The sequence below is a fragment of the Megalops cyprinoides genome, chromosome 11 (assembly GCF_013368585.1).
Source record: "Megalops cyprinoides isolate fMegCyp1 chromosome 11, fMegCyp1.pri, whole genome shotgun sequence".
NCBI classification, from domain to species: Eukaryota; Metazoa; Chordata; class Actinopteri; order Elopiformes; family Megalopidae; genus Megalops; species Megalops cyprinoides.
In genome coordinates this window covers 7,142,484-7,155,791 of record NC_050593.1, presented here as the reverse complement: position 1 = coordinate 7,155,791, position 13,308 = coordinate 7,142,484, and the positions used below count along the sequence as shown (strand labels likewise).

Here is a 13,308-nt window from a genome sequence, read left to right as displayed (position 1 = left end):
TACCATATTGCTCATATTCAGTCTTAGAGAACGGGAACATAAATGTCTGGAGGGTTTGTAACACAGAAGGAGGTCCTTTTCAGTGCAGAGTTTCTGTGCATTGAGGAACTTGTGTGCAAACAAATTTCACACATTGTGCTTATGCAGAAGCACACTGAGAATATGCTCGTTGTTCAAAAAAATCTGCTGCAATATCCAGCCATGACAGGTGAGTTCAGCTGTGGGAGCTATGACAGGTGAGAGTACAGGTGTGTGAGTTATGACAGGTGAGAGTACAGGTGTGTGAGTTATGACAGGGGAGTACAGGTGTGTGAGCTACAGTATGACAGGTGAGGATACAGGTGTGTGAGCTATGACAGGGGAGTACAGGTGTGTGAGCTACAGTATGACAGGTGAGGATACAGGTGTGTCAGCTATGACAGGTGAGAATACAAGTTTGTGAGCTATGACAGGGGAGAATACAGGTGTGTGGGGAATGGCAGGAGAGAGTACAGCTGTCTGAACTATGACAGATGAGGGTGAAGGTGTCCTGCCCTATGACAGGTGAGAAAAGAGGTTAGTGAGCTATTACAGGCGAGAATACAGGCATGCGAGTAGAGCTGTGTGAGCTATGAATGTGTGAGTGAATGCAGGTGTTTGGGATATGACAGGTGACAGCACAGGTGTGTGCCGTATGACAGCTCACACGGCCGACTGGATCTCGCTGCACACGTAGATGTTGCTGGGCCGGACCCTCCTCCGGCTGCGCCCGGGGACCCGGGGGAAGATCCTGCAGGTCTTGGGCATGAACTCCAGGCAGGCCTCGCGGAACTTGCGGATCCTCCAGCAGTAGATGATGGGGTTGAAGACCGTCTTCAGGTAGCTGAGCCAGAGCGCGCCCACGCTGACCGGGTAGAAGGCCGGGCTGAAGTAGAACCGGCGGCTGAAGACGGCCAGCAGGCTGACCACCGTGTGCGGCAGCCAGCACACTGAGAAGCCGATGAAGAGGATGAGGATGGTGGTGAAGGCGCGCGTCTTGAAGCTCATGTCCACGTTGACCTGCGGCGGCCGCTGCAGGCCCGTGAGGCCCAGCTTGCTGACCTGGTTGAGGCAGAGGCTGTCGGCGTGGTTGTGTATGCGCAGCGCGTTGCGCCGCACCGTGTTCAGGATGCAGAGGTAGGAGTAGAGCATGACGCCGAACGGCACGAAGAAGACGGCCACCGCCAGCAGCACGGCGTAGCCGCGGTCAGCCAGCGACTCGCTGTATCCCAGCACGCACTGCGGCGCCCGCGTGGGCACCTCCACCACCGTGCAGCCCACCACCGAGGGCAGCGCCACGCTGAAGGAGAGCGCCCAGGACGCGGCGATCATCACCTTGGCGCGGTGCGGCGTCAGCTTGTCCTGCCGCTGCACGATGATGAGGAAGCGGTCCACGCTGATGATGAGGAGGATGGACACGCCCTCCAGGACGAAGAGCCAGTACAGCATGACCGAGGCGCGGCAGAAGTCGCCGCCGAAGCGCCAGTCCACCGTCACGACGGTGACGGCGGTGAAGGGCATGCAGAGGAGGGAGAGCATGATGTCGGAGAAGGCCAGGGTGGCCAGGAGCAGGTTGATGGCCGAGCGCATGGCGGGCTTCTGGTACACGATCAGGCACACGATGGCGTTCCCCAGGAAGCCGATGGCGATCATGCAGATCATGACGGCGGCCAGCGCCACCCGCAGGGTGACCGGCATGAGGGCGTGCTCGTCCGTCAGCAGGTCGGTGGCGTTGGGCTCCCCGGGGCCACACGTCTCCGGCACGCTGCCGTTGCACAGGGCCATGGCCGTTGCTAAGCGACCTCCGTTGGTCAGTCACAGTGCAGTCCTCCTGCCCCTGGCATTGCAGTGTCTCCTTGGCTGCCGCACCTGGTCCCGCCTTTAGCAGAAGGCTCTGAAATGCACCACAGCAGCACAGGGGCCGTTACCTAAAAGCCTTGGAAAAACCTCACTTTAAAGGAACTGTCTGGTGTGCTTCAGGTTCAGAACATCTGCACTGCCTGAGGCCAGACAGCAGAGCAGCAGCTCACTGGAGTCACAAGCAGAAGCTTGTTTGGTAATAAACTCCAGGGTCTAAATTAAAACACCACCATACAGTGAAGTGCTATGTCAAAACTAGGTTTGTAAATTAAGTGAAGTAAATTAAATGATTTAACCCTTCTTATCTACAGTATATTAAAAAAGACTAATATAGCCTTCTGCTAATTTGCCAATGCTATTTAATCCAACTACATGGTTCCAAAAAAGGGTTATCAAATGCCATCTCCTGGAGGACAGGGGGGAACCGCGTCTGGCGTAGATCTTCTTTGAAATCTTCCTTGAATAATGAATGAGGGTACAGCTGCTCTTTGTTATGATCTACAGTTGGCTCCGGAACACCATGCCAGGCTGAAGTGGCACAAAGGAAATGCCAATCAAATGCTGTCTGAGCAGAATTACCTGCAGCTGGCACCGGATCGGGTACCAGCCGGAGGACAACACAGCGAGAAAGTTTTAGGGTGATATGACTAACGTCTCTGGTGATGAGGGTCTCTGTCGATTCTGTCTAAAGTTGTCCTGAAAGTGATATGAATCACTGTGTGAGTGGGACTGCGGTGAGATACCCACATGCAGATCTTCTTTGGCTGTTCCGAGGAGGGGTGAGAGTGTGCTGGGGAGGGGGGTCGACCACACGTGGGCTTGGCTTTTCAGTTGAGAGTGTTTTTTATGACTGGAGGGGAAAAAGCCATCGTTTTGGTAAAAGGGCTCTGATTATGTAAGAGCATGAAACCTCTTTGTGGTGAATAACGCAGCTTGCTCTGTTTCTCCTGTTTCGTTGCTGTTCACTCAGTGAGTCAGCCGGCACACATCAGAATGTCACTCTAAACACGAGTTTACATGTTCATAAGCACTACAGTGTATTCTCAGGTCTAAGATGAGGATGGACTGTATCTCCCCACATCCCGAATGATACTGTTATGTACTGAATGATATATTACTTGTGTGGGTCATTGTTAAGTGCTACATCATAGAAAATACAACACAGTTTATTCTGTTATCATCTAAACACTATGTAGGCTACCAAGTTATAACAGCTCCGGTCATATGCGAGTAACTTGACACTTCTCCAGCCAGTGGCTTTTCACTGATGCATTACTTGCTAATCTATTCCTAAGCCTTCATTCTTATTGCCTATGTATGACTTGGACTACATTGCTATCTACTGTATAAACTTCACCATAAAGCCTTGTTATTCGCTCCGGACAAGTATGTTGCTAAATGAATACATTTAAAACACAAATTTCTCACAATAAGACAAGCAAGAAGGAGAAGAAGAAGAAAAAAATAATAGCAGTGAAATGCAATAAAACAGAACTGAAAGTAATGTACTGTAGTTGGGCCCACTGCTCAGAAGTGTCTTGTGACCCATATGAAGAGAAAGGCACTCTCTCCTGCCTCTCCAGCATCATTATTTGATGTTGCCGGATGAAAGTGGCACGCCTTCAAAGGAAGCCAACTCGCGAGACCCCCCCCCACCCCCACCATGTTGTTTCCATGGTTACCTCTGGAAAGGCGCCGGCTTTTCAGCCCTCCATAGCGATGGACTGCGAGCTCCCGCGCGATCCCCTCAGCACCCTGCTCGCGGCCAGGCGGCCGGGGTCTGCCGTCCACCCCCTCTGGATTCTCCCCTCACAGGCGCTGCGTTGACATGTCTGCTGTCCACCTGGAAAAGAAGGCGTGGCACGGCGGCATGAGTTGCGTGCTGTTGTGGTGTCCGGGCATCCAGAGAGGTAACTTTAACAGCACAAAGAAGGGACTGTTTTTAGCTCTGAATATCTCTGTAATGCAAACTGTCTTCTCTGTAATGTCTATGTAATACAAACTATCTTCTCTGCAATGTCTTTGTAATGTCCCTGTAATGTCTCTGTACTGCAAGCTACACAAAGTCCCCTATGGGATAAACATTTACAAAATCCTGAGAGAAAGTGCTTTCTTTCAGAGTCGTTTTGTGCAATGTGAGGGAGCCTCAGACAGGGCCTTCTGGTTTCCATCAACTGTAGTTCCTTTTTTAAAACAAGACAGCATAGTGCAGTTGTGCTGGTGTGAGCCTGCAGGCTGTCCTGGCCTGGTCCTGGCCTGACTCCTGGTGTGAGCCAGAGCCTCTGCGCATCTAACCTGTGCAAGGTAACGTCCAAATCATGGCCCCCGCACCCTCCACCTGCACCTCCAGGAGACAGCTCTTTGACCTGTCGCTCCGTCAACACAATCAACCAGTCCCAGGCTGTCTCTCCACCACAGAAGGGGGTGGGTGTTATTTTTAGACTCCCCCCCACCTCCCCCAGCTCCAAGTCACCGTGTTTGATCAGGTTTGGTCTGGTGAGTGCATTTCTCCATAGGCCCCACCCCCTCCTTCCCCATCAGCCATAGACAAGCAGGTGGCTCATAAAGGATGGTGTTGAGTGGGGGCGGAGCCACATATTAAAGGTGGAGCCAGAACACTGTAGCTGCAGCTATCTTATTGGCAAGAAACCAATGGTGACTAAAGGGACAGAGCTCCAATCTCCATTATGAGCTTAGCAGTATTCCAGAATGAAGCTAATCACTAATTCACAAATCTGAGGGACTCTGACATCTTCGTTTAGTGAGTACAGTGCACTTGCACAGACACACATAAAAGACCCAGGCTGGAAACTACACACAGCATGCAGGCAAGAGGGATAAACAGGGTCACGATGACTCTATTAGGGCATGCATAGATTATCCTTCAGCTGTCACTACACATTACATTCAAGAGTTTCAATGATGAAAAAAAGAAAAATATAAGCAAAAAAAATCTCTTTCATATTGTTGCGGATGTCACTAAGACCCTGCACTGGAAAACAGGATTCTTTCCATCGCTACCACGGCAACGAGGCCATCACTTCCATGGCAACAAGAAAACCCCCAGCCCTTGGCGAGCGTTTCCGATACCATGCCGCATGACGGAACTGCTGTTGTGACCCACATCACCGCTGCGGTTTCCTCCCTCGTCTTGTTCTATTTGCTTTGCCCTTACTGTGCTGCTGTTTGCCGCGGGCGCTAATGCCCCACCGGTCAGAGTGCAGACTGCACAAACGGCTCTAAGTGTTCCTTCTTTTCAATCATACCGCCACAGTAATTCCTCCAACGGAGGGACATCGCTTGAGGACCGGTGATACTCGCACAATCCGGTGCTCTGAAATAAACAAATGACCTGTGACAAGACGTGACTCAACAACACATTAACAAACATGTAAATAAGGTGTAATTATCAGCACACACTGTCCCTTAGACTGAGTAAACACCTGCCTAATCACATATTCCCTATAATCCATACTATAATCTGTTGTCTAATTATAATCTAAATTGCAATAAATTACTATCAGTGTTCATAATAGGGTGAGTCTTGCTCATATAATCTACACTATAATTTAGATAACCATCCATGTTTATAATTATTGCACATCTGTTATGACAGCATTTTAACCATGACAATGACCAATGAAAAGTAAAGAAATCTATGAGTTTTAGCACATGAACCAATGAATAGTGTCTAAACTGCAGTGTAACAAAGGCAACGGGGGGGGGGGGGGGGGGGGGGGGATTGGGTGGGGTTTGTGAACCTCTGCATCTGCATTAGCTCTTGTCACTGTGAGGGGAATGAGGGTTGTACAGTCTGAAAGGAACGGTCTGTGGGAACCAGAGGGCAGGACTGTGCAGGTGGAGACAAGTTGCAGGTATATTTGCCACTCAGCATTTTGGGTAATGGTGTCCGCCTCACTCCATGAGTGTCTGCCTATGATAAAGGATGGCTCAACCACCCTAAAGAATCTAATCCACTGCTCAAATTTCAACAGATACCCACTCAAGACCAGGGTGCAGCAATAAAAATCTGGGGCAACAGACTCAGGAACTTTGCATTTTGGGTACAGCGCGATGAGGTGCATGCAGGTCCTATGGAGTTAAGCTCTTGGTCTGGTGAATTAGGCCTCTCACTCTAATAACCCTGAGTACTTGGTCGTATCCAACAGATAGGGAGCTTAAAGGGCCGCTAGCAGTTAAGAGCTTTTCTGTTGCCAGTGCTGTGGGCACTTCAGGGAAGCTCTCTGACCGAGCCCTTTTTATGGGGAGCGTCCCAACATCCAGGTGACTCAGATCAGAAAGGCTTGTCCCTTTCTGTGATCTGTGATTGGAATGATTGGTCTCTTTCCAAATCTTTTTGCTTCGACCCAAGTCCAAGGGTTGTGTGGATCAGGAGGAATAGAATGTGACCACAAAAGGTCGCCTGCCTCAGTCTGATGGGGTGCGCCTCCACAATGCTGCAGGGTGCTGCCCAGCGGACCTACCGTCTGACGGCTTCTGTCTTTATAAAGCATGGAGCTGAAGGTGTGACACAGAGAGCAGGTGTCTCAGTGCAATTCAGGGCCCTGCCATGTAGAGCTACACCCACCTGTTTGTCATGACCTTCGGGCCACGGGTAGGGGATGGAGCCAAACACAAGCCTGAAGCAACATGACGTGTGGACTTCCCTTTTCTCTGTGGCAATGTCTTTTCTGGGAGACGTAAAACATCTGAGCATTGTAACCTTTTGGTAGGTCGCACGGTTCACCCTCCCCAGCTTTCCCCAGGCCTGCTGGTGGATTAAGGTCATCCCAGCCTTTCTATTTATCTGCCTGTCTCAGGTAAAGATAAGGGTGGTGAAAGATGTAACTTACCCAAGGGGACTGCAGTAGCTGGTGCTGACCCAAATATACCTCGCACTTCATTCCCTGTTCACTTACCGCCTGCTATAGCGCTAAAACAGCTACGTTGAACAACAGGGCACAATTGCACAAAAGCCTTCAATTTAGCAGTGATATGAAAGGAAGGTCAGATCCTTAGACCAGTGCACAGAGAGTGGACAGCTCACACAAGATGAAAGCGCTTGCGTTGTCCTGCACTCCAGTGACAACAGTACACCCTCGCAGTCGATTAGAGGGCCAAACGGCCCTTTCTTGGGTTTGGCAGGATGGTTGATTATGCGTGTGTCAGTTCACAGGACAGGACACGACACTCATCCTCGGCTCAACTGCTATGGCGGACAAAGCAGGGCGCGCAAGGCAAATGTGCTGGGTTTCTCCCGGCAGCTCTCACTCCCCTCTCTTTGGGTGTGTCACATGACTCTCTAACCTTTTCTTAGGTGCATCACATGACTTGTCTGTCATGTCCACTATCAGGTATCCAGGCTTGCTGAAACATCGCCATTCTAAAAAGTCTTGTTTCCACTTCCAGCCAGATGTTGGCACAGTGAGGTTCAATGTGGGTCATTACAGCTATGGTTAGCTAGTGGATGTGTTGTGGGTGTGGTTACATTATGCAATGCAAAAATAGATGTGTCTATGGAACCACTAAAGCTTTAGGGTCCTGTCTGTTCATAGCGCTGACCCATAGGCCAATGTGCCAAGTGTAGGGGTGGGCATTTTTGCCTACAGCTGCTATCTAATTGGACAGTAGCAGGTGCTGCTCCAGGCTGTGATTGGCTGGCCAGCAGCTGTATATCAGTTGGTTCTGAATCTGATCAGCAGAATTTAGTTCACTTGACATTGTGCCAAGCTAATTAGCGCTATGAACAGACAGGACCCTAAAGCTGCTCATTCTCCAGGGATCACATGACACCACTCCCTCAGCAACAGTCACCCCTGCCACCAGCCTCAAGGCTGCACCACCCTGCAGCCTACAGACTCAGCAGACAGAATGTTTCTCATCACTTAACCCTGAAGTCTTTCAGATCGAAAGAGTGCAGACCATGGGTCACATGTGCTTCTTACTACCAAAGATGTGATTAACCGGTGTTGTCCTTGTTTTGATGGTTAAGTACTCCTAAACCAAACTGAACTTGGGATATGGTGCCTGATGAAAACAATTGAGAATGAGAGGACCTTGCATTGTAAAGTTGATAAGAACCTAACACTGGTATCAGAAGAGTGAAACAGAGAGAGAGAGAGAGAGAGAGAGAGAGAGAAAGACACCCCTGCTCCTGGATCACATTAAATCACAGCCACAGCATGTGGTGTCTGTACGTCCAGCAAGGTCAGGTGTACAGTAAAACACAAGCCCCCTCTGTTCCTCGGTGGTTCATGTCGTCTGACAGTTGCTAGGACACCACCAAAGATCCGTTTTGATTGGATCCTGAGAGAAGTGATACATATTCCCTCATACATCACTTTCAGGGTCCTCGACCCACTCCATACAGGCGATCACAATAGCTGACAGACACAGTCAGCATTCAATGACAGCATGGCCCACGTGGTGCATGCAAGTGTGTCCATGTGCCAGCGTATCTGCGTGTTTTCCTGGATATGTGTGTGTGTGTCTACACCCCTGTGTCTGTATGTGTGTGTGTCTGTGTGTCTATACGCCTGTGTGTTTGTCTGTACGTGCTTATATGTATGTACCTATCGACCTGTGTGTCTACATGCATCTGTGTATGCCTGTGGGTGTCTTTACACCTGTGTGTTTGTCTGTATGTGTATGTCTGTATGTACATCTGTGTGCATCTATCAACCTGTATGTCTGCATGCATGAGTGTGTGCCTGTGTTTGTATACACCTGTGTGTCTGTATGCAGGTGTGTGTGTGTGTCTGTGAGTCTTAACACCTGTGTTTGTATGTGTGTGTCTGTGAGTCTTAAGACCTGTGTTTGTATGTGTGTGTGCCTGTGAGTCTTAACACCTGTGTTAATATGCATGTGTACTGTCATGTGGCCTCGTCTGTTGTTTGACTGTTTCAAAACAACAGCAAAATGTCCCATAATGACAAGATCAATATTCCTAAGGCTTGGAAGCGACCAAGAAAGCAAGCACTCACCTTGGCAGAGACACCAGTCCCCCTCCTTAGGCAAACACCATGCAGGGCGCTAGGAGGCACTGCTGGGGGCTCCGGGCAGCCGGCTACACATCCGCTGCTCTCAAACCCTTTCCCTTCAAGTTCTTGTCGAAACAAAAACTGGGACGGGAAGTTTCCATGCAGCTCTGTTCTTCTGTTGCCCCTCAAGGCCTTCCGAGCGTGTCCAACACCACTCCAGCATGAGAACACCACCACCCTGTCGTCAGGAGGCGGGGAGGAAGCTTCTGCCCTCGGCGTCAGCACAGAGAGGGATTCCTTTCAAACAGCAAGTCAAGTTCTGCAGCCCCAGCCTCCCCTGCCGAACACAGCCGCACAAAAACGCCCTGCGTAGGTGAACCTAAAGTCCCGCTTCTAATTATAGGACAACAACACTTCTGCTTCTATTTCGAGTGGGTTCCCGAAAGGCAAACAACAAACTCCAGGTCTGCTGCAATACTGCAGAATAAAAAATGAAAAAATCCCTTTGCATATCATACAGTCACAAAACAATTTTTTTCAAGACATGGTCCATATCAAATATTGCACAATGCATCTTTATAATTATAGGAGCTCATCTCAGTCACAAAGAATGTATATATTATTCAGTCGTGAAAAGTGTTGAAAATAATTAGTTTACAGGCCTTGGAAACTGGGTTCCTGCAACTCGAACATTTACTGCCATTACATTCGACTTTTATTTGCTTAAAACAGTCTAACAATAATTAAACAAGCCCAGTTCATTAAGTGCTGATGCTGACAAAAGCCTCTCAGTGCCACAAAGACGGCGGCAAATGAAGTATTATCATAAAACGCATTATGATACCCAGTCAATTACAGGCGTATTCAACGATTTCCCCCCGCCCCTCCCCCCTTGACAAAACGGAATGCCTAAATTGGTTTGAACAGCACATCACCGCTTTCCTCCGAATATGAAATTAACACCATGTATAGATTCTTATATCGCAAACGGTTCTTCACAAGCGTTACCTCTAAAAACCAGTCCACATCATTTCGAAAGCGATGCATGCATCTTTGTACAAAATGCAATGCGGGTTCCATTCACAGAAACGTATACCTACGCTCACAGCAGCAGCCTCTCGGTTCAGACCCGTTTGACAGACGTTCAATGGTAGCCTTTTCGGAACCTTCTCCTAAGCAGGTTCGCGTTGAAGGTAACGGTGCCGATATGTCCGCAAACCTCTGACCACGACGCGCGCTCGGATCCCGGCGCTGTGGGTTAATCGGTAATAGGCTCGCTTAACGCCAGCGCCAGCGGATCACCGGGCGAACGGCGATACGCTGTCATTTAAAGGCAACACGTGAAAACCGATTTATGCATTTGCCGATGTAAACCGCCTGAGTTTTCCCGGAGGAGATTTGCGATAATTCGTAAAATATTGTTCACAGTGATCTGAGGCGGAAAGAACGCACTGATTTCTCCTCTTTCGTCGACCTCCAGCTGTCTGCGGTGTGGCGAGATTAACTGACAGCAAGGGTCTAAATAAATCTCACCTCAAACTGCCCGACAGAGAGGACTAACCGCTGGCTGTTAATTACAACATGAGGGACACGGCTAAAGCCATGCCTAGCAACATCACTGGCTCCTACCAAAAGTACATATTACAGCAACATCTGCTCAACAGGGAAACAGATACGATGCTGGATCCCTGCAAGGAAAATCATGCAATGGACATGATATCAAATATTAATAGCCCATTTTCTGCTCTAGTAGAGATGTCTTTGTAAATAGGAAGGGGTGTGAGAAAGACTGCTGTCATGGGATAAATCTCCGTAGCATACTCACACTGCAAGAAACACTCACACACACACACACACATTCACATTTGCACCACTACAACAACCTACAAATGCCTCCCCACACTTATATACACACCTAAACACACATACGTACACACCACTGACTTACACCACCCTATGAACACACTAAGGTACTCTCACACATAAATTCATGTTCAGACCATATTTCTACCAGCCCACCCTCACATTTGTACACACATACACAAACACACACAACCCCACACATAACCTCCCCTACACACACACACATACAAACTCCCCCTCCTGTAGCTGGTTGCTCCAGTGGACCTGGCTCACTGGTGACCACAGAGCATATACAGGAACATTAGGGTAAACCAGGACAAGGCTGTGTTTTTCATGAACATGAGAAAGAGCGAGCCACCCTGTAAAAATAAAGAGCTCCAGACACCTTGAATCCCACACACTGGAGCCAAACCTCATGCTTTCCACATGATTTTATTATTCTCCTATTTTGTGTTTATCATTTTTTGTGATGCACATCTGCCATTGGACACATACTATATCTGCAATGCATCTCCACCCCTCCCTGCTCTCACATAAATCTCCACATCAGCCCTACCCTCCCTCTGAACCCCCCCCCCCCCCCCCCCATCTCCCTGCTAACCTTTAGATCCCTGAATCTGTACTTCACAGCACAATACAAAGGTAAAAAGGGGGTCAATCTTTGGTTCACACCCTTTTACATAACCCTGTACTAACTGCACAGTCATCCTTCTACAGTAAATAATGATATGGCAATGAAAGTAAAAAATGCATAGTACAATACATGGCATAGCTGACCCGGAATAGCAGTGGAAGAGACCTTGAGTGTTCAAGACCAGGCTTGACACAATGCTAGATACACTATACACTACAGACAGAGAGACGAGCCTCACTGACCTGAAAGGCCTATTCTTGTAATTAAACTTCTTACATACTTACATTTTTCAAGGAGGAACCCAAAGAACAGTTAGAACATGCTATAATATTTATCACCTGCCACGTTGCAGACACAAAGTAACACCCCACACATGCACACACATACACACACACACGCGCGCGCGCGCACCCCCTCAGCACCAGTGAAGTCAAGGCGATTAAAACAGTTTTGTCATCTACAAGCAGACCCTTAACGCACGAGAGTGCCTCTTCGGGAGGGCGCAGCAAGACGGACGGTCAAGACGCCGGCAGACGTCAGGCCAGTTCCAGGGGTTGTCATGGGCGCCGTTGCTGCGGCAACCCCCGCACACTTTACATCAAACTTGTCGATAACAGGGCGGCTCCGTGCTCTTGTATGGATTCTCCTCTGCCCCCGCGGAACGCTCACAGCGTTGCTGTGGCACACTCTCAGTGGTGTGGCGCCCAGAGGCCAGCAGCAGGTGCCGATTTGTGATGCACTGCAACAGCTTGCCGCTTCACCCTCAGTTTATGGGACAGACCGTGGGTGTATCGGCTCCCTGACACTGAACCTCTGTTCAGCTTCAACTTCAGTTTATAGGACAGAGCTTCAGTATATTAACTCCAAAATGCCATCTCTCTTCATCCATTTTCAGTTTGTGGGACAGTGTGACAGCTCAGAGTAGGCAGTCAGAGACACTGCCAGTTGGATTTTGCTCTGGTCCAGACCAGTAGTTAACTGAACACTGTTTTCCAGAAATGTATTCTTTCTTACTGGGTGGCTAGAGCAGGTACAGTAAAAATAAACAGTGGATTTCAAAGTCTAAAGAAAAAATATAATGTACTGTAGGCTGATGAGGTGGGTTTCCCCCTTGTTGCAACATGATTAAAGATCCTTGGATGAAAGGCAATGTAAACTTGTAAACTTGGACTTTACACCCAGGAAAAATTATATGAGGTTTAAAACACTGCAACATTAATTTTCACATTACCAGAAACATGTGCTCGTGAAAACATGATTTACATTACTATGCTGCCCTCTACTGGCATTAATGCAGCATTACCACTTTTCAGCCCTGACTGAATTTTACTTTCAGGATAAGCAAGGTTGGAGAGGCCTGTTACTGTTTTTAGTGGGCACCCTAAAATGTAGCAACCCCAAAATCCTACCATTTTTTTCCTGGTCACACAGGTGATTATTTCATCACGGTTCATACAGAATCTTCCAAAACATTTTTCAGATGTTCAGATACAGATGGATACAGGGGTGATCACATAGTCACACAGCTCTACCTGCTGCTGGGGGAGGTTAAAACCCATGCTAGATGAAAAAAAGCACCATACAGACATACCAGCATAAGAATAAAGGGACCCCATTTATTTGACACACATATATTAACATACATCAGTGGAAGTTCATTTAATTTTCCCTCGAACGTATTTCGGCCACAGAAGCGAAAGGTGGTAAGTGAAATCGGAGGTGTGCCGTGAGGGCAGGCCTCTGTGTGCAGATGTGAATATCTGGCTCAGCACAGTGTCTGCGGCAGGCACTGGCTTCTGCACGGTAGCAGTTCTGCCCCGGCTGTGGTTGTGTCCGTCTGCAGACCCCTCCCACAGGCATGGCCAGGCCTAAGGATGATGGCAGTTCCAAGGCATGGGCTCTTGGATGGACACCCACAATCTAACGTTTCTTCCAGGTGAACTTCTTTCGGGC

The 13,308-nt window shown here is 48.7% G+C and overlaps 2 protein-coding genes across 2 annotated transcripts in view; both read right to left on the bottom strand.

The window, feature by feature from the left end:
• Nucleotides 1-639: 639 nt before the first annotated feature.
• On the bottom strand, nucleotides 640-1,803 carry gpr45 (G protein-coupled receptor 45). The gene has a single exon (XM_036541450.1). It carries the CDS (start codon nucleotides 1,801-1,803, stop codon nucleotides 682-684), a length of 1,122 nt encoding a protein of 373 aa, XP_036397343.1. The 3' UTR covers nucleotides 640-681.
• An 11,168-nt stretch (nucleotides 1,804-12,971) lies between these two features.
• The window catches only part of mrps9 (mitochondrial ribosomal protein S9), a 14,458-nt gene continuing 14,121 nt past the window's right edge, over nucleotides 12,972-13,308 (bottom strand). The window contains exon 11 of the mRNA XM_036540663.1: nucleotides 12,972-13,308. This exon is cut by the window's right edge and continues 59 nt beyond it. Within this exon, the coding sequence (XP_036396556.1) occupies nucleotides 13,276-13,308 (33 nt within the window). The 3' untranslated portion in view covers nucleotides 12,972-13,275.

What these genes read in the sequence shown, in the direction of transcription:
- gpr45 (XM_036541450.1), bottom strand. Translation starts at nt 1,803, where the DNA reads ATGGCCCTGTGCAACGGCAGCGTGCCGGAGACGTGTGGCCCCGGGGAG.